The sequence below is a fragment of the Epinephelus fuscoguttatus genome, linkage group LG12, assembly GCF_011397635.1.
Source record: "Epinephelus fuscoguttatus linkage group LG12, E.fuscoguttatus.final_Chr_v1".
Classification (NCBI taxonomy): Eukaryota; Metazoa; Chordata; class Actinopteri; order Perciformes; family Serranidae; genus Epinephelus; species Epinephelus fuscoguttatus.
Window position 1 is genome coordinate 782,176 of NC_064763.1, and position 19,971 is coordinate 802,146.

The 19,971-nt window shown below is 39.0% G+C and overlaps 1 protein-coding gene across 1 annotated transcript; it reads right to left on the reverse strand.

The window, feature by feature from the left end:
• Window positions 1-7,200: 7,200 nt before the first annotated feature.
• Window positions 7,201-10,547, reverse strand: LOC125897981 (collagenase 3-like). Its single transcript, XM_049591553.1, has 10 exons — window positions 10,419-10,547; window positions 9,961-10,208; window positions 9,725-9,873; window positions 9,334-9,462; window positions 9,062-9,223; window positions 8,755-8,884; window positions 8,345-8,478; window positions 8,055-8,214; window positions 7,846-7,949; window positions 7,201-7,753 (listed from the first exon to the last, which is right to left on the reverse strand). Exons 1-10 carry the CDS (start codon window positions 10,515-10,517, stop codon window positions 7,644-7,646), a joined length of 1,425 nt encoding a protein of 474 aa, XP_049447510.1. The 5' UTR covers window positions 10,518-10,547; the 3' UTR covers window positions 7,201-7,643.
• Between the last annotated feature and the right edge of the window lie 9,424 nt (window positions 10,548-19,971).

The following is a 19,971-nucleotide window of genomic DNA, read 5'->3' on the forward strand; positions in this document are numbered from 1 at the left end:
GACGGACATCGCCCAGCTAAGTTATGAATTCGTGTATCATTTGTTTATTCGTTTTTCAAAATTAAACCAAATATGAAAAAACAAAAGGATGACTTGTTTTTTCAAAATGTGTTTCCAGAACCAAAATGAAAAAACGGATAACGACTTGTTTTCCGATTTCCGATTTTCTGTTTAAATGGAAAATGGAAACACAGATAATATTCAATATTTTCATCTCTCCGGAAACCAATTTTTTTTTCTTTTGCAAGCACTGTTTTTTTGTCGGACCGGTCAGAGTGACAGCTACATCCGGTTCATGGAAGCTAACGTTTTGGCTAACAACCGCTGCGTGTAGAGGCTGCAAACTTGGAGAAATTGTTCAATATGAGGTAAGTTGTGCTAAGATAACAATACGTGCCAGCTTATTGTTTGCTTCTACAGCTGACATGTAAGGGATAATGTATAGCTAGTGAGCCGGTGACTGTTGAAAAATAACTCTGCTGCACGTCGGGGTTCCATTCCCCTGTTGGGAGTTATTTTTCAACAGTCACCGGCTCACTATACATTATCTCGCTTAGAATATGGCTTACTACTAAAACATTCAAAAGTTACAACTGGCATCAATATTATTAAATTGCTGGCAGAGTGTATTGACAGAGGAGAGGCGTTCACCAGACAAATGGGAGCAGAAGAGAGGATTTTACTCCACTTCTCCTGGTCGGAGATGCTGGGTACCCAGTAGCTGCGAAGGCTGCCTTCACATTTATGGCCAGTGACCGACATGATCTGTCTGCTCTCCAGGCCAGTTTGGGAGAGCTGTGTGGACTAACATTAACTGATTTAGATGCTCCTCAGTCTAAGGCCGTTGCTATGGCGTCCCTAGCGACGGAGCAACAGAACAGCAGAGCAGCGGTGATACCTCAAGAAATAAACACCGCAAAATTTTGTTGATTGACCAATCAGAATCAAGTATTTAAGAGTGCCATGTTCTAAATTGGAATAGACTTCATGTGGCGAGTAATTTTTATGTTATTTGAAGATTTATGTTTGTCGTGACTCACAAATTTGCCACATTCGGCCATAATGGCAGCATAGAAATAATGCTGTATTTAGGTGGATTTCAACACACATACATTTTCTTTGGGAAATGCCATTCTAGTTAATTTTTATAAACATTATAAAAATAGCATGCTGGGATATAAATGGATTTTTTGTAGTTTTTCAGAACACAGAACAAAGTGAATGCATCAATGTTCAATGGAAAGCGACCAGGTGGACTTCAAACCATGGTTCCACCAGTCAAAAGTGACGACAACTGTCTTGACAGTGGGGATAGTGATGAAGACTACACCCCACACCACATCAGCACTATCCATTAAGCTAACGACACCCCTGTTGCTGCCAGTTTCATCACCTGGTTAGGAGTATAGTCTGTACACAACATGCACAGACCCCATGCACAGAGGCGCCGCCTCGCCACAGCAGTCGCGGGCTCGATCCCAGCCTGCGGCCCGTGTCATTCCCCCATTCTCTATTTCCCCACTTCATGCTGCTCTAAAGCAACAGGCCAAATAGATAATCTTATTTTTAAAAAAGCAGTAATAATGCTATAATTTTGTGTAGACTTTCAGCTTTTTGCGGTTTACACATGGCCATATGATTGTGAATGTAACCATGTGTACAAGATGTGTATATAATAGAGATAAAAATGTCTCCACTCTTATATAGTGATTTCTTTTTTCTACACCAGGTGATGTAAGCAGCAGTAGTACTGACAACAGGAGCAGCAGTGATGAAGACTCTGATGGAAATCATGATGCTCTTCCTAGCACCAGTGTTCTAAGTGAAAAGCTTGAGCTCTGTTTCACATTGGATTATAATAGTTGGTGTTATAGTCAGGGCATTGAAAATAATTGTGTGGCATCAATAAAATCTACATACCTGAGATGGGAAAATGTGTTTTAACATTATTATTATTATTATTTTTTTTTTTTTTACCATTTTTTTCCATTTATTCCTGTTATTGCTAATTTGTATCATACCTAAATGTATATCTATTCTATGTGCTAAAGAGAAATTAACAATCTTCACTTTAGTTAGCATCAGCTTGAAAGCAAATACACATATAATTATTATTATTTTTTATATAATTGTAAATACATTCAGGCATCAAGGGGATAAAGGGACTTTTAATTTACAATTTACACACATGTGCCTGTATTTACACACATGTGCCTGTATTTGTTGTTTTTTACTAAATCTATATATGGCACACATGTTAAAATTAACAGTCCCTTTATGCCAAAAGTCGTAAAGAAAGCAAGGGAAGAACATTTAATAAATCCCTGGGGGTGGGAGTGGCAGTGGCAGGGCAGAAATCTGAGAACAGAAATTCCGCGAGCGCACAGAAGCAGTCTGAGTGCGAGGAGAAAAGCCGAAGCTCGAGCAGGAAACATGGCACATGGCATCTGAGTGTAAGCACACAATTTGAGCAGAAACAGAGTAGATCACAGCGCAAGCAGAGGCTATTCGAGTGTGAGGGCAGGGTTTGAGGGACAATATTGTTGGGATTCACAGGACCATACATGTTTTGTCATTTGGTAAAATCACTGGACATTTAAAGGCTTTTTCCTCTGCATGCTCTTTGTCTTCAAACAAAGAGAGCTATGTGACACCCATCTCCACAGGAGGTCTCATCTCACACCTCAGTGAGACATAAGTCTCACAACTTGATTGGACAGGACTTTTACAGTGACATGTGACTCTGATGTCACAGACATCTGCACAAGGTCTGCTCCCTTCAGACAACCTCTCTTGCTCTACAGCTGCGTAGCAGTGCACACCTCTTTCTGGCTGGGCCTGGAACAGCAGAGGCCCAGACCACTAAAGGAAGGGCAATGGATCATAGACTCTCTTGCAAACACAAGGTTTGCAACTAGCTTTCCAGCAACAAGGAACTAAGTGAGTTAGCAGCCAGCGTCTAACTCTGCTAAACCCTGAGTGACCAGCTTCCTCGGAGTTTCACCTTTGGAACAAAGAACACAACAAAGACTGCAGCCACCACCTTCCCAGTGTTCTTCTGCCGGCTAACAAAGTAGTACACCACCAAGTGACTCTTTCTCCCATCCACTCAAGGATCGGTATACTTATCACAGCTTTACAGGCTAAGCAAGACTGTTAACTTGTTGTATGTGATTTGATGCTGTTTACTGAGTTATTGTTGTGATTTGTTTGCAGTTAGGTCATTGATTAGTTGGCTTCGCCAAAGCTAAGTGTTTAGTTTGCTAATACTGTTCACAAACAGATTCTTGCACCCAACTAAACAGTCTCTGCACTATTCCAGACCGTTTGCAACACATATCACATTCACATAGACTCATGAACAAATAGGCTTTCAACAGAGCTACACCCAAACAGGCATCTCAGAGTTCCCGCTTCTTTTTCTTTGTCTTTGTCCTGACGACACGGTCAGATGAATACCTCCCCCGACCTGAATCCAGCCTTGATTCGGCCTTTTTGGTAGCTCTCTGTTGTCAGCCATTTTGTTTTGTAGGCCAAACGGCTCCTTGATCACCACACCTGCCTTTGTCTTTCTCTTTTATCTCTTGCACACACACACACACACATATACACACCAAGCTTGTATATAGTTAGTAGAATTTGTGTGTTTTGGTTTGCTTTGCTAGTTTGTGAATAAATATAATTCTTTGGAATCATGCCTGCTGTCTGTTTAATGTTGCATAAGAGTGAATGAATAGTTAACCTCTGCTGCGTCAAGAACTCCGAAATCCTTCAGGCATTACTGTTAATTTTGGTTGTTGTCATAAATTTAATTATTAATCAAAACTCCAAATTAATAGTTTAACGTATTTTATGACACTGATACCTTTAACTGGCTATCATTTTTCCCTTTATGGGAATGGTGCCCCACGAGGTGATTTAATGTTAATTAAGTCACATTTTTAACATAATTATTACTTATTATTAATAAACATTTATTATTAATGATTATTAATTATTTCCGATAGCCAATTTAAATTCCAACATATTTGGTGCCTCTTGGTGAGACCTGATATATTGATCCCAAAATATTTGGTGCTGCCATGTGAAGCCCGAATTTATGTTCCCAACATTTTTGGTGCCTCCGTGTGACGCCTAATGTGTTGACCCCAACAATATTATAAAATCTGAACGTTAAATAAATACATATCGCTCTCAAACTGATTTACCACTCTCTTGAATAAAGATGGGGTTAAAGCCATAACTAGGCCACAAGCAGTTGAGAATGGAGCACTCCTATGTGTTCAAAAGTTCAAAAGTTCCTCCGCAGATCTCTTTATACTCTTTATATAAGTACCTCGAGCCTCCTTTATTTATTCATTTTTTGCCTTTATTCACTGATGTAACGTTTTTGTCCCGATATTCTGTATGATATCTTTGTATATTTCTTTAATAATAATAATAATAATAATAATAATAAAAAAATTAAAAACTTGGCTTCTGGGTCACGGAATGTGCGAGAGATTAAAATATTTAAAGTGTATGAAAGGCCCAAATACCAGCCCATTATCTGTTTTTTCCATTTTCCATTTAAACAGAAAATCGGAAATTTAAAAACGAGTCGTTATCCATTTTTTTCATTTTGGTTCTGGAAACAAATATTGAAAAAACAAGTCATTATTTTGTTTTTTATATTTGGTTTTATTTTGAAAAACGAATCAACGAATGATAAATGGATTTACACGGATTGTTACTCCCAGCTGTGAACACTGGACTTTTCACTGCAACGGCCTTAGACTGAGGAGCATCTAAATCAGTTAACGTTAGTCTACACAGCTCTCCCAAGCTGTCCTGGAGAGCAGGGAGATCATGTCGGTCACTGGCCATAAATGTGAGGGCAGCCCTCCTAGCTACTGGGTACCCAGCATCTCTGACTGGGAGAAGTGGAGTAAAATCCTCTCTCTTACGCTCCTGTTTGTCTGGTGAACGCCTCTCCTCTGTCAATACACTCTGCCAGCAATTTAATAATATTGATGCCAGTTGTAACATTTGAATGTTTTAGTAGTAAGCCATGTTCTAAGCGGGATAATGTATAGTGAGCCGGTGACTGTTGAAAAATAACGCCGCAGTGGGTCAGGGTTCCATTTCCCTATTGGAGTTATTTTTCAACAGTCACCGGCTCACTGTACATTATCCCTTACGTGTCTACTGTTGTTTGTACTGATACTGTACATACTGGTATAATTTACTGTGACTTGTTTGTACTGGTACTGTGCATTCTGGTATAATTATTTGCATTACTATTTGTTTTTTCTTCAGATATATCTGATAATTGTTGCTCAGTCTTTTTACTCATTTATTTAGTATAGTATCCACACACCTTCTCATTCTACATATACATAGAGGTATACTGGTGGCTTTACAGCCTACATTTTATTGATTATCTCTCATCCCCACGGTCAATTTGGTCATTGCGATAGTGTGAGCAACACCACTGATGCTAGGTGGCACCAAGCTAAAAAAACCCCGAATCCTATCTGTTGCCTCTTTAAAGACATTAAAACGTGGATGAGCACCAATTTCCTCATGTTAAAGTCAGATGAAACTGAAGTTATTGTTGTTAGCCCCAAACAACTCAGAGACTCTTTATCTGTTGACATAGTTTCTCTAGATGTCATTGCTCTGGCCTCTTGCACTACCGTAAGAAACCTCGGAGTAATATTTGATCAAGATTTGTCTTTTAATTCTCATTTAAAACAAACCTCACGGACTGCGTTTTTTCATCTGCGTCATATTGCGAAAATTAAGCCTGTCCTGACCCGAAAAGATGCAGAAAAATTGGTCCACGCTTTTGTTACCTCTAGGCTGGATTACTGTAACTCCCTGTTATCAGGTAGCTCTAGTAAGTCTTTAAAAACTCTCCAGCTAATTCAGAACGCAGCGGCACGTGTACTAACAGGAACTAAGAAACAAGATCATATTTCTCCTGTTTTAACTTCTCTGCAATGGCTACCTGTAAAATCCAGAATTGACTTTAAAATCCTACTGTTAACTTATAAAGCTCTAAATGGTCAAGCTCCGTCATATCTTAGAGAGCTCATAGTGCCATATTATCCCACCAGAACACTGCACTCTTAGAATGTAGGGTTTCTCGTGGTGCCTAAATTCTCCAAAAGTAGATCAGGAGCCAGAACCTTCAGTTATCAGGCTCCTCTCCTGAGGAATCATCTTCCTGTTGCGGTCTGGGAGGCAGACACCGTTTTCACATTTAAGACTCAAGACTTTCCTCTTTGATAAAGCTTATAGTTAGGGCCGGCTCAGGCTTGCCTTGTACCAGCCCCTAGTTAGGCCAGGGCCACACTGCCAACGAAGCGCTGCAAAACGCAGCACACCGAAATTCTCGCGCGAGCCCATTCACATCAGATGCGCATGTTGTCTCCGTCACATTTGGGGCTGTTTTTCCATCATGGCTATCTCTCTCCGTTTGCGTGTGTGTGTTAATTTCCCATTGGGACCACAAATTTGCCTATTGGTGAATTTTACAACCATTGGCATGCACTTAAGGAACTTCCAGAAGAGGTTTTTGGAGATAGCTTTGTGCATTGCCAGGAAGTGCATAGCATTGACCTGGAAGTCTGATTCCCGTCTCCCCATAGCTAGGTATTTGAAAATGAACTGATGCATCCCACTTTAAAAGATCACGTACAATCTAAGAAATGAATATGACTCCTTTCTGAAGATTTGGCAGCCATACTTGACCTATGTTGATACTTTACCAACACCTTTGTCAGATTTTGTACAAAAATGTTAATGGATTGATACATCATTAGTTGTCTGAATAAGCCATTTACATTGCCTCTCGTATGGTTGTGTTTATTTATTCTATTTTGATTTATTTTATTATTTTCTTTAATTTGTAGTATTTATTTATTTTCTTGAGTATTACCTATTACCTATTACCTATTAGTTAGGTCTCTCTTAGTTTGTATGCCTTCGGGACAGGAGAGGGATTTGGAGCCATGTCTGTGTGTATATTTTCTGTGCTGTGTATGTCTTGTTAAAATGGAAAATTGAAAATAAAATATTCAAAAAAAAAAAAGGAAAGCTGCAAATGAATTGCCCATTTGACATAAATAAAGTTGTCTGAAACTGAAACTATTGGCATTCATGACATTATCTCTTGATGTACATCTGCAAAATAACAACAGAACATACTTAAAATGTATTTAAACAACTTTTATTTGCTCATTTTAGGTGCTAATTTGTATCACTGTGTCACACTTCTTTTCTTTTTTTTTTAAACATTTGCATACATTCATTTTGTCACAGTGGTGAATAAAGCTCTGTAGACATGCGCAGTTGTAACAATGTTTCAAAATTAATTTATGTAGTAGCTCCAAAATTCTACAGCTTAACTACATTAAACTCAAAATTAAAAATACTGCAACAAAAATAAAAGCAATAATTAAATTATGAAGATGACATAAATAAACTAACATCAAATAATGTTAAATTATCTAAAAAAAAAAAAAAAAGCCATACCATAAAACATACCATAACAATATTATTATTAATTGTAAGATGTATTATTATGGACACTTTAACTCTGTTGCCCTTATTGTCATTCAGATTGGCGAAATAAACAGCTTAGCTGGTAAACTGCTCTAGTAGTTAGTGCAGCGCAGGAAGTAGCTGTTCCTCAGCACACGGAACAACCTCCCAGTCCTCAAGCTATACTCAAACATGTAGGGTCCACTGTAGATGTAAGTGAAACCTGCAGAACAGATGCTTAGTATTAGTTTCTCTGCAACCTTTTTCTCATTTAAGAAATCTTGTAATCTTGACTTGACAAACTTTGTTACTCGCCTCTGTACTGGAAAGCTGCAGTCACCTTGCCAGTCAAGCCTGAGAAAGTCTGATCCACTCTCTTGGGGAATCCCTGGTCCCTCTTCTTTGTGGCCTCATCATAACTGAGAAAACACAGACAGTAATTAGACTGATTCACCACCTTGTAAACCATCATCATATCTAATCTAGTCCCTTCAATAATTTCACATCACCTTATTTGAACTCACCTGTAGTAATTGCTGCCTACGAAAAACAGAGTCTTGCCAGATTCAACATCATAAAGTGCTGCATCAATTTTCTTCACGCTTCTGGGCAGACCAAAACTGGAAATTGATTTGGGATAGCCACGTTCAAGATCATAGGCACTGAATGCCCACACTCTTTGATCTGTACAGAGATTAAATTTTTATATATATATATATTTATATATGTATGCATGTATGTATGTAAATGTAAATAATGAAGGCTTGAAATGTGTGTCACATTAAAGACTTGGGTAGATAAGGAGAACACATACCTTTAAAGAGAAAGAGTTTGTCTGACTGTTGGCTTTCATAAGCGGCATTGATGTTGGTGGGAGCATTGGGCCAGAAGTTTGTGATGAGACTTTGCTGAGGTGTATTGCTCTGAGGGTAGCTCCGCCAGAAGAAGCTGAGAACACAACAAGAACATTTATTAGGGGCGTTGGTGGATTAGTGGATAGAGCAGGCTCCCCATGTACAAGGCTGTTGCTGCAGTGGCACAGGTTCAACTCCAGCCTGTGGTCACACTTAAGCTGTCCTATCAATTTAAGGCAAAAATGCCCCAAAAAATATCTTTAAAAAAAAAAAGAACATTTATTAGTCCATGTGTCAGATCTTGTGTCAAGAAACAAATTCTTCACGGACCCCAGATATTTGAGCAATCTGTATGTCTACAATAGACTACCTGTCTTTGAAAAAGAGCATCTCTCCTCGCAGGGTGGCCACAGCATCCAAGGTCATGGTTGAATCACAGGCATCAGGGGTAGTTGGGGGCTTAGGTTCCTCTACAGATGGATCCTTATCAGGGTTTGCACCTGGGGGTTAAATGAAACCAAAATTGCATTACAACAATAAAGTAATAATAATAATAATAACAATAATAAGAATAGTAATTATTGTTATTATTATTATTACAATGGACTATGCAAGAGATTGTCAGACATTGCTCTTTGTGCAAACAGGCATTAATGATCCAGCCAGTCAGTACGGACCATAGAGAGACTGGATGCCGTTGACATCATCACGGGGCAGAACAAAGGTGTCTGGGTTTCTGTATGTGTACACAGGGTACATGAGAGCACCAGGATCTTTAGAGTGAGACAAGCCCAGGGAGTGGCCAAACTCATGGGCAGCCACCATGAAGAGGACGTAGCCTACAGCAGAAAACACAGAATGACAGGTCAGTTATAGCTCCTCTCCATGATTAGATCATGTCACTGACAGCAGTTAGTGAGTAAAAGACACACTGTGCTAACAAACTGACCTGTGTTAGAGCGGAAAGTGAAGGTCTCGTCATCATCAAAATGAGCATCTCCTCCGATGCCAGGGGCTGGTGCGAAGGCATGGGCAAGAGTTCCATCAGGGCCATCAAAGGGGTAATAATCACCATGTGCTGTTAACAAGAACACACTCATGTCAAGTTTTGCAAACAAATACAACTACAAGCCATTAACGAAATTAGTGTTTAAAAAATGTTGTTGTTTTTTTTTGGTTTGGTTTTTTCCTAAAAGCATCTTAGTGCTACAATTGATCAGCTCTCCAATGTGATTCCAGATGCAGAAAACACTTAGTTAAAGCAATGATGCTTCGTGGAAAATCATAACAAATAAACTGAGCACAGACAGAGTATATAACTGGAAAAATTCTGTACTCACCTTGACGGCCAAACGAGATCATGATATCAGCTGTGCCACTGTAGATTCTTGTGAATCTCAGAGGAGTGACTTTGGCCCAAACCTGCAGTGCTTTCTCTATAGAGTCATCTACCTCTGACTGAGACATGTCAGGTGTGTAGTTCTCTATCCTGCAGGACAGAAAATAGTAAAGGATATTATTATTTAGACTTACTACAGTTATTCTTTCATACTCTTTCTCTCTTCAGACCATTCACCTGTAGGTAAGGTTGTTTTTCTCCCACTTCAGATTATTTCCAAAAGTGGAGAAATGGGCAATGTTGCTGTCCGGAACGCCACAGCGGGGCTTCTTCATCGTCTCTAACGTGTCAGCGTCAAGTGTCCCGGTAATCTGGAGACCAAAGAATCTCTGCATCTCACTCAGCTTCCTGCTCACTGGGCTGATCCCCCGTCTGATAGTTGGACCTCTCTCCTCTGTTAGGTTGAAGAATTTCTTCAAGTAGTTCTGCAAGATAGGACAGAGTTTGATTCTCAATTATGCATCAGTTGCAGAGAGCGCATTATACTCTATACAGGAAGAGGGTTGGTTACAATGCAGAAAGCTATTACAGCTGCAGTGTGACATTCAGAATTCCTAGAACATTAAAGTTTTCACATGCACTATAATGCAAAATAGTAAGAATATGTGCAGAAAAGACAAAGCAAGAATACATACCTCTGCAAAGTCCTCATCTTGTGCAGTAACCTGCTGTAATGGCACACAGTAAACTGTGACTGCCAGGCTTAATAGAATGCACAGATTGAAAGTCTTCATGTTTTCTCAAATACAGCTTGTGTTTCTCAGCTGCAGGCAGCTGTTATATAGGCTGAGGACAGGGCATATTGAGCAACTACACCCCAGAGTCAGTGACTCAATATTCCTTTTAAGGATAAGAGAGGAAGTTGTGCGTTGATTACTCACCCAACAAAAAAGTTTCCCAAAACAAGACACTGTAATACTGATGGCATGACACATTATTTAAGTGTAACACACTCTGCCTGGGTAAATTTTCATAAAATAGAATAACAACAATTAATACATTTATCATAAAAATTATGACCAGTATATATGTTTCAGAACCCCGTGCAAATTTCATGTGTTTAATTTTGTGTTTTGTGTTTTTAAACAGTTGCCTTGCTTATACCTAAAAAAAAAAATTAACAGACTGTTGCTAGTTGACATTCAGATCTGCCTTAAAACATTGAAAACAGTGATAGACATGCAGGATAAATGCGGCTTTTCTTTTAAGTCAGGTACCTGCGATAGTTTATATTACACTCCAGAAAAATGCCTTATTTTGCAACGTTAAGCAATCATTTAAAAATGCCCATAGTTCATCTGCTGAGGATTGAAGCTGCTTAATGGATCTGAGAATGAAAACGTTTTGTCGGTTGTGTCTGAATCTACAAAATAATGAAGATTCCTGGTGTCCTCTCCTCATTTTCTACCAAATCTTATTAAAATCAGTAAAGTATTTATTAAAAGTAAAAGACAAACAAATGATTGGGAACAAAAATATTACCCGAAATGAACATACAATTAATTACATTAAAAATTAGATACTTAAATAATGTAATAAAATGTCAGATCAATGATGATTGGGGTGCCATCAACTTTTACTTTTGCTCTGCTTTACTTCATTCTCAAAGAAATGCATACATTGTGAGCCATGCAGTCTCTATATTTGTATTTTGTTTGGGTGTTTTTGGGATGAGTGAGTGAGTGACAGCCTATTTGATCCTCACATTTTACTGAGCCAGTCTTTCTCTTGCATACACAGACATGTTGTTTCATGTCATTATGAACAAAATCCTGTCACCTTACATTTTAAATTCAAAGTTCTGACAGGTTACAGAGTACTTCCCTGGAGTCATTTGTGCTTTGCAATTTTATTCAGAAGTCAAATCACAAAATCCAAATATGAATTATATTTGTCTTAAGCATCTTTATTACTGAAATATGCAGGTGAATTTATGAAAACATTAAAGTCTGTTTACTTTCTAACCACCTTTATAGCGAGTGTTGGTCTGCATAACAAACATGACACATTTTTTACTTGAAGAAGGAGCTGTGAGTCAACTACAGGTGGTTATTATCCACAGGATGTGTCTGCAATCGTCTGCAACCACGCTATACATGTTATGTAATGTTAGTGGAAAGCTACATTTGGTCACTCTTTCCTAACAGCAGAGACAAAGACGCAGTAATGTTTCTCACGCTGTCTTGTGTCATGTAAATTGATCAACACCAGTAGATGGTTTCAGACAGAATTAATGTCTTGCAATAAAAAAGCAAAAAATAAAAAAATCTTGAAAACAAACACATCTAACAGCAACATTTGAATGAAACATTTACATTTAAAATCACACACACATTAACTTTAAATTCAAACACAACACACAAACTGTACTATGATACAAACACAAATGCCACTATTACAACACTGTATTATGCACTGAGGTAACATTTTAACCACTTCCCTGGATTTCTCATCACTTCCCAAATTTGCTGTGTGATACATTGTGGTCATTACTAAATATACGAGTTATGTAACACTTTGTGTTTACACACACAGCTGAAACACAGCACCATTGTCATCAAACTACATGGAGTTCTCTCTTTAAATGTCTCTCTGTCAGTATTTCATTAGCATTCTTCTTTTTGCATTCCAGCAGCTCATAAACAGGGCTGGTAGAGATGTTTGGAATTAGAATTACATTTGTGGCTTATGTTTCCCCTAAAGAAATGTACAAGTCCTCCTGGGAATGAAGATTCATTATTGTGTTACATAAAATGTACATTTTTTAGCTCAGTGCTCAAAATACATCTATCTGTCAATCTGATAATACCAATACAGACCTTTTTAAATGGATCAAATATAAGCCCATGAAATACTGTTCCAGCAAAAATGTTATAAAAATTGTAACAGCTACAGACATGTCATTCATAAATGTAATAAACCATCTAGAAGAATTTAATTAAAAGCCTAAAACGTTGGTGTATGAATTTCTTCTTCTAATTAAGAAGTGAAATGTAGTAAATGCCTCATATCACCTGTAGAGAAGAGGATCCTAAGTTTTTCTGTAAAAGATCTTAATATAAAATTAACTATACTATATACTACTTTACTATATAAAATGAAATATATATCTTAGTTATATCAACAAGTAACAGCACATATTAGCTTTGTGCAGCTCTGGCTTTCAAGAATCTGCCCTCATTTTTTCAAGTTTTTTTTTGCATGTGATAAGAAATGACAGGTTTTATTCAAGTGTTTTAGTCAGTTTATAACTTAATTTAAGAAGTTTTTGACATTTCTGGAATTCAAATAAATAAGTTAATTATAAGTTTGACCACTAAATTTAAAGGGATAGTTCAACGTTTTGGCAAATTTGCCTATTGCCGTGATCCCTATAGTCATATGAGAGGGTACATTACCTTGAATTGTCAGTGCCTGCTGTTCTGAGATCGGTGGGGCAGAGCTGCCCACTGAAATGGAGGTGAACGGTACAGCTCCCTCTTTCCCTCAAAACTAATCAAATACACCATCAAATGAAACGCTCTAGTGGACAACACATGACTTGTGCATTCCCCACGCTATGAAATAATAATGTATAATTAAGTAACATTACGACACATGAAGCAAATACTCGGAACTACTTTCTTGAGTAAACCACTGGGCGGAGTGACACAGTGCGCACCTGAGACAGCACCGTTGTTATTGTTTGCAACCTTGCATTTGCGGTATTGTCAGCTGGACGCAGCAGAAAGTTTGAGAAAAGTTTACAGAGTGTTGTTGTAAATCATGGTTTACACATGTATTGTAAAAGGCTGTGGTAACAAGCCGAAGACATGGAGCAGAGTGAAGTTTCACGTAGTACCAACCAAAAATACGGACAGGATGAAACAATGGCTATTTGTGCTGGACATCGACCCCAACATGCCTGTGGAAATGGTCCGGAATATGTTTGTTCGCTCCAACCATTTTTTACTGGAGGACTACAGTGAAAGGATGGAGCGCAGAAGCTCAGGAGTGGTTCAAACGCAGACTGCTAGGGAACATTTTATGTTGTTGTTCCCTCAGGAGTTGTGGTGATTTATGAGTGTGGAGTTAGCATGTTCTCCCCGTGTTCCGGTGATTATTTTGAGGCATACTCTCGTCCCATCCCACCATCAACATATGTATGTAACATTCAGTCACTGGCCAGTTTGTTAGGTACACCTATGCAATCCCATGCAATCCAGTAGAACGGCTATACCATGATTTTTTTCCTGAAGCTTATACATTTTCGGTTATTGTTGACATTGTCTAGAAAGTGATGATTCTACTTTGTTTATTATTGAGGTCATAGTGAATGGTGGTGTACTGGGGTGGCCTCCTAATTTTGTCTAATTAAGGGGGACAAAAATATTAGGAACACTTTTCAATATATTGCACTCCAGTACACCAACACCACCCACTACAGTCTCAGTGATAAAGTAGAATAATCACCTTTCTGACAATGTCAACAAAAACTGAAAATGTAAAAGCTTTGTAAACGTAGAATGTGTGGCAGAGCTGTTGTATTGCATTGTATTAGACTGCACAGGTGTACCTAATAAAGTGGCCAGTAAGCCGCACATTTACACCACCAATCCATGCCGGCTCTGGGTCTCCCCTCAGCCCCTGGTTGCTCGGCAGCCTCAGCCCCTCTTCTTGCTCTCTCTTCTTCCAAAATCTGTAACTTCTCCTCTGTATATTCTGGCTTCTTCTCAACAAAGTTGTTTTGATGACGGGAGTAACTGCACAAAACATACGCTGTTTGAAATCACCCAGCAAGTACTGTATGTCTGGAATGTACTGTAGTTCCGGCTGTGCATTTGGTTTCAAAACAACTCTGTCTTGTAATATTATATTATTATTTTATAGTGTGGTGAATTTGTAAGCTACATGTTGTCCACAAGAGCGTTTTGGAGTCATTTGATGGTGTATTTGATTAGTTTTGAGGAAGGGGCTGTACCGTTCACCTCCATTTTGTGCGCCGAGTAGCAGGCAGCTCTGCCCCATCGATCTCAGAACAACAGGCACTGATAATTAAAGGTAATGTACCTACTCATATGACTGTAGGGGTTACGGCAATAGGCAAATTTGCCAAAATGTCAAACTATCCCTTTAACCAAGGCAGCACAGTGACGCAGTGATTAGCATTGTCGCCTCTCTGGAAGAGGGCTCCTGGCTCAAATCAAGGGTGGGGGAGCCCTTCTGTTTGGAGTTTGCATATTCTTCGAGTCAGCGTCAGCGTCCCAGAGGAAGCCCACATCAGTGTCGGTTTCTTCCAGGTACACCTGCTTCCTCCTATAGTCCAAAGACATGCAATGTAATTAATTACAAATACAATTTCAGTAATAATATTGCAATTACCCCAAAACCAAAAAACCTGTCACAACATTACTTTTGTTATCACATTGTTGGGGTCAACATATTTTTACCTCACTTGGCGGCACCATAAATGTTGGGGTCAACACACTAGGTTTCACAAGGAGGCATCAAATATGTTGGGATTTAATTGGCTATCGGAAATAATTAATAATTAAAGCTGCAAGCAGCGTTGGGCGGGACCTCGCACTCGCGCCCGTTTCGGCCTCCAGCTTATGTCATCATTGTAAATTATTTAGAAATATCAAACATATTGCCACAAACATCAGAAAATCCTTACAGAGCTGAACGTTTTGATGTTCGAATGCTTTCTGTAGCTGTAGGTATGTAGAAGTGATGTCACAATATGCAAATTAGATAAGTGAATTTACTCCAATCAGATTCCTCTTCCTTTATTTTGAGGAAGAGACAACAAAAACAGCACAAAACAAAAGAAATCTACTGTGTAAATATGTTCAAAATGTTGTTTTACTGAGATGTATGAAATCCAATATGGCCGCCGCCTAGTGATGCCACAGCATGCAAATTAGATGAGTTTACTCCCATGACAAACTTTGGGTCATGATGAATATTTTTCTCATTTACAGTATGCCTTTATCTCTCACCACTTTCAAGCCACAGCCTTTTGAAATATTGAAATGAAAATGGAATATTTTCCTCAATAAACTCTGGCACCTAAAGGGTTAAAATGGAGATTGTGCCCCTGTCATGTCTGCATGTAACATTTAGGCACACACACATCATGTTTCTGTGAGTTTGTGTGTGACAGCGGTTGCCATGGTGATGAAGTAGGTGCACCCATAGACATATATACATAGACGCCGCATTGACTGCCGCTGCCGTCCTCGCCGGCCGCCATCTTGGATGGGTCTCGCTTCGCCTCCACAGTGCATTCACTTCTAGCTGATTGGTTCTTGCCATAATATGAATTTTAACAGTTGTCCAATAGGGCTGTCGGCTGTGTATTAACCTGACTTCTGCACAACACAACTGATGGTCCCAACCCCATTGATAAAGCAAGAAATTCCACTAATTAACCCTGATAAGGCACACCTGTGAAGTGGAAACCATTTCAGTTGACTACCTCTTGAAGCTCATCGAGAGAATGCTAAGAGTGTTTTTTTGTTAAGTACATAACTCCACATGTGTTCATTCATAGTTTTGATGCCTTCAGTGAGAATCTACAATGTAAATAGTCATGAAAATAAAGAAAACGCATTGAATGAGAAGGTGTGTCCAAACTTTTGGCCTGTACTGTGTGTATATACATATATATATATATGTATATATATGTATACACACACACACACGTATATATACAGTACAGGCCAAAAGTTTGGACACACCTTCTCATTCAATGCGTTTTCTTTATTTTCATGACTATTTACATTGTAGATTCTCACTGAAGGCATCAAAACTATGAATGAACACATGTGGAGTTATGTACTTAACAAAAAAAGGTGAAATAACTGAAAACATGTTTTACATTCTAGTTTCTTCAAAACAGCCACCCTTTGCTCTGATTACTGCTTTGCACACTCTTGGCATTCTCTCCATGAGCTTCAAGAGGTAGTCACCTGAAATGGTTTCCACTTCACAGGTGTGCCTTATCAGGGTTAATTAGTGGAATTTCTTGCTTTATCAATGGGGTTGGGACCATCAGTTGTGTTGTGCAGAAGTCAGGTTAATACACAGCTGACAGCCCTATTGGACAACTGTTAAAATTCATATTATGGCAAGAATCAATCAGCTAACTAAAGAAAAACGAGTGGCCATCATTACTTTAAGAAATGAAGGTCAGTCAGTCTGGAAAATTGCAAAAACTTTAAATGTGTCCCCAAGCGGAGTTGCAAAAACCATCAAGCACTACAACGAAACTGGCACACATGAGGACCGACCCAGGAAAGGAAGACCAAGAGTCACCTCTGCTTCTGAGGATAAGTTCATCCGAGTCACCAGCCTCAGAAATGGCAAGTTAACAGCAGCTCAGATCAGAGACCAGATGAATGCCACACAGAGTTCTAGCAGCAGACCCATCTCTAGAACAACTGTTAAGAGGAGACTGCGCGAATCAGGCCTTCATGGTCAAATAGCTGCTAGGAAACCACTGCTAAGGAGAGGCAACAAGCAGAAGAGATTTGTTTGGGCCAAGAAACACAAGGAATGGACATTAGACCAGTGGAAATCTGTGCTTTGGTCTGATGAGTCCAAATTTGAGATCTTTGGTTCCAACCGCCATGTCTTTGTGAGACGCAGAAAAGGTGAACGGATGGATTTCACATGCCTGGTTCCCACTGTGAAGCATGGAGGAGGAGGTGTGATGGTGTGGAGGTGTTTTGCTGGTGACACTGTTGGGGATTTATTTAAAATTGAAGGCACACTGAACCAGCATGGCTACCACAGCATCCTGCAGCGACATGCCATCCCATCCAGTTTGCGTTTAGTTGGACGATCATTTATTTTTCAACAGGACAATGACCCCAAACACACCTCCAGGCTGTGTAAGGGCTATTTGACCAAGAAGGAGAGTGATGGAGTGCTGCGGCAGATGACCTGGCCCCCACAGTCACCGGACCTGAACCCAATCGAGATGGTTTGGGGTGAGCTGGACCGCAGAGTGAAGGCAAAGGGGCCAACAAGTGCTAAACACCTCTGGGAACTCCTTCAAGACTGTTGGAAAACCATTTCAGGTGACTACCTCTTGAAGCTCATGGAGAGAATGCCAAGAGTGTGCAAAGCAGTAATCAGAGCAAAGGGTGGCTATTTTGAAGAAACTAGAATATAAAACATGTTTTCAGTTTTTTCACCTTTTTTTGTTAAGCACATAACTCCACATGTGTTCATTCATAGTTTTGATGCCTTCAGTGAGAATCTACAATGTAAATAGTCATGAAAATAAAGAAAACGCATTGAATGAGAAGGTGTGTCCAAACTTTTGGCCTGTACTGTATATATATATATATATGTATACAGTATTTATATACTGTATAAACATACTGTATAAACACCATATACACAATACAAAACTCATTCATTCATCTTCTAACCGCTTCATCCTCTTGAGGGTCGCGGGGGGGCTGGAGCCTATCCCAGCTGACATCGGGCGAGAGGCAGGGTACACCCTGGACAGGTCGCCAGACTATCGCAGGGCTGACACATAGAGACAAACAACCATTCACGCTCACATTCACACCTACAGACAATTTAGAGTCACCAATTAACCTAGTCCCCAATCTGCATGTCTTTGGACTGTGGGAGGAAGCCGGAGTGCCCGGAGGGAACCCACGCTGACACGGGGAGAACATGCAAACTCCGCACAGAAGGGCTCCCACGCCCGGGATCGAACCGGCAACCCTCTTGCTGTGAGGCGAGAGTGCTAACCACCGCCGCCCAATACAAAACTCAGTATAGCATATTATGTATAGCATAATATGTAGATCTGAGGTTTGCTCAAACTGTCAGCTCCTTTAAATCAGGGCTAAAAACACTATTGTTTACTGAAGCATACTCTTAGATTAAATACTTACCTGCTGTATTCTACTGCCCGTACTTTTTAACTACACACTGCTGATTTATGCCTTTTATTATTCTACTTCTTTTCTTATCCTGACGGTTCAATGTATTGAGCCTGTTTTTATTTTATGTTACTGTATTTTATTATTATCACTATCATTCTCAATTTCTATTTCCCTTTTCAATCGACTGTTTTTATTGTTTTAAATTGTGTCTTGTTGCTTTTAATGTCTCTGTAAAGCACTTTGAATTACCTTGTGTTGAATTGTGCTATACAAATAAACTTGCCTTGCCTTGCCTTGCCCAGCACACCTTTGTGCACATATTCATTTTTCCACCAGCTGTGTTGCCCCTGCTGCTCATCCTTCTGTATCTTTTTTCAAATTATCTTGACCACAGTCCCATTTTCATAGTTATAATACCAATACCAAAATTAATTTCAGTGTTTATGTAAATACTGAAATGTTTTTTACTACTTTTGAGGGATCACAGCAGTCAGTGTAATAAGAATAACTTTACTAATCCCCGAAAAGAAAATTTCAAAGAAGTCTGTAAGATCATCTATTTAACAAAGAATTATTAAGTCTGATGGCTGTGGGTATAAAAGAGAGTGGGTGTGTGTGAGAAATAAACTCAATCAACAATAGAGCTTTTTCTTTATTAAAATATATTAATCAATTTATTAATATGCTATACTATGTTTTGTATTGTGTATATCATGTTAAAACAGTATATATATGTGTATGTATATCTATATCTATCTATATAGGCTATATATATATACATATATGTATATATATGTATATATATATATATATACAGTACAGGCCAAAAGTTTGGACACACCTTCTCATTCAATGCGTTTTCTTTATTTTCATGACTATTTACATTGTAGATTCTCACTGAAGGCATCAAAACTATGAATGAACACATGTGGAGTTATGTACTTAACAAAAAAAGGTGAAATAACTGAAAACATGTTTTACATTCTAGTTTCTTCAAAACAGCCACCCTTTGCTCTGATTACTGCTTTGCACACTCTTGGCATTCTCTCCATGAGCTTCAAGAGGTAGTCACCTGAAATGGTTTCCACTTCACAGGTGTGCCTTATCAGGGTTAATTAGTGGAATTTCTTGCTTTATCAATGGGGTTGGGACCATCAGTTGTGTTGTGCAGAAGTCAAGTTACACAGCCGACAGCCCTATTGGACAACTGTTAAAATTCATATTATGGCAAGAACCAATCAGCTAACTAAAGAAAAACGAGTGGCCATCATTACTTTAAGAAATGAAGGTCAGT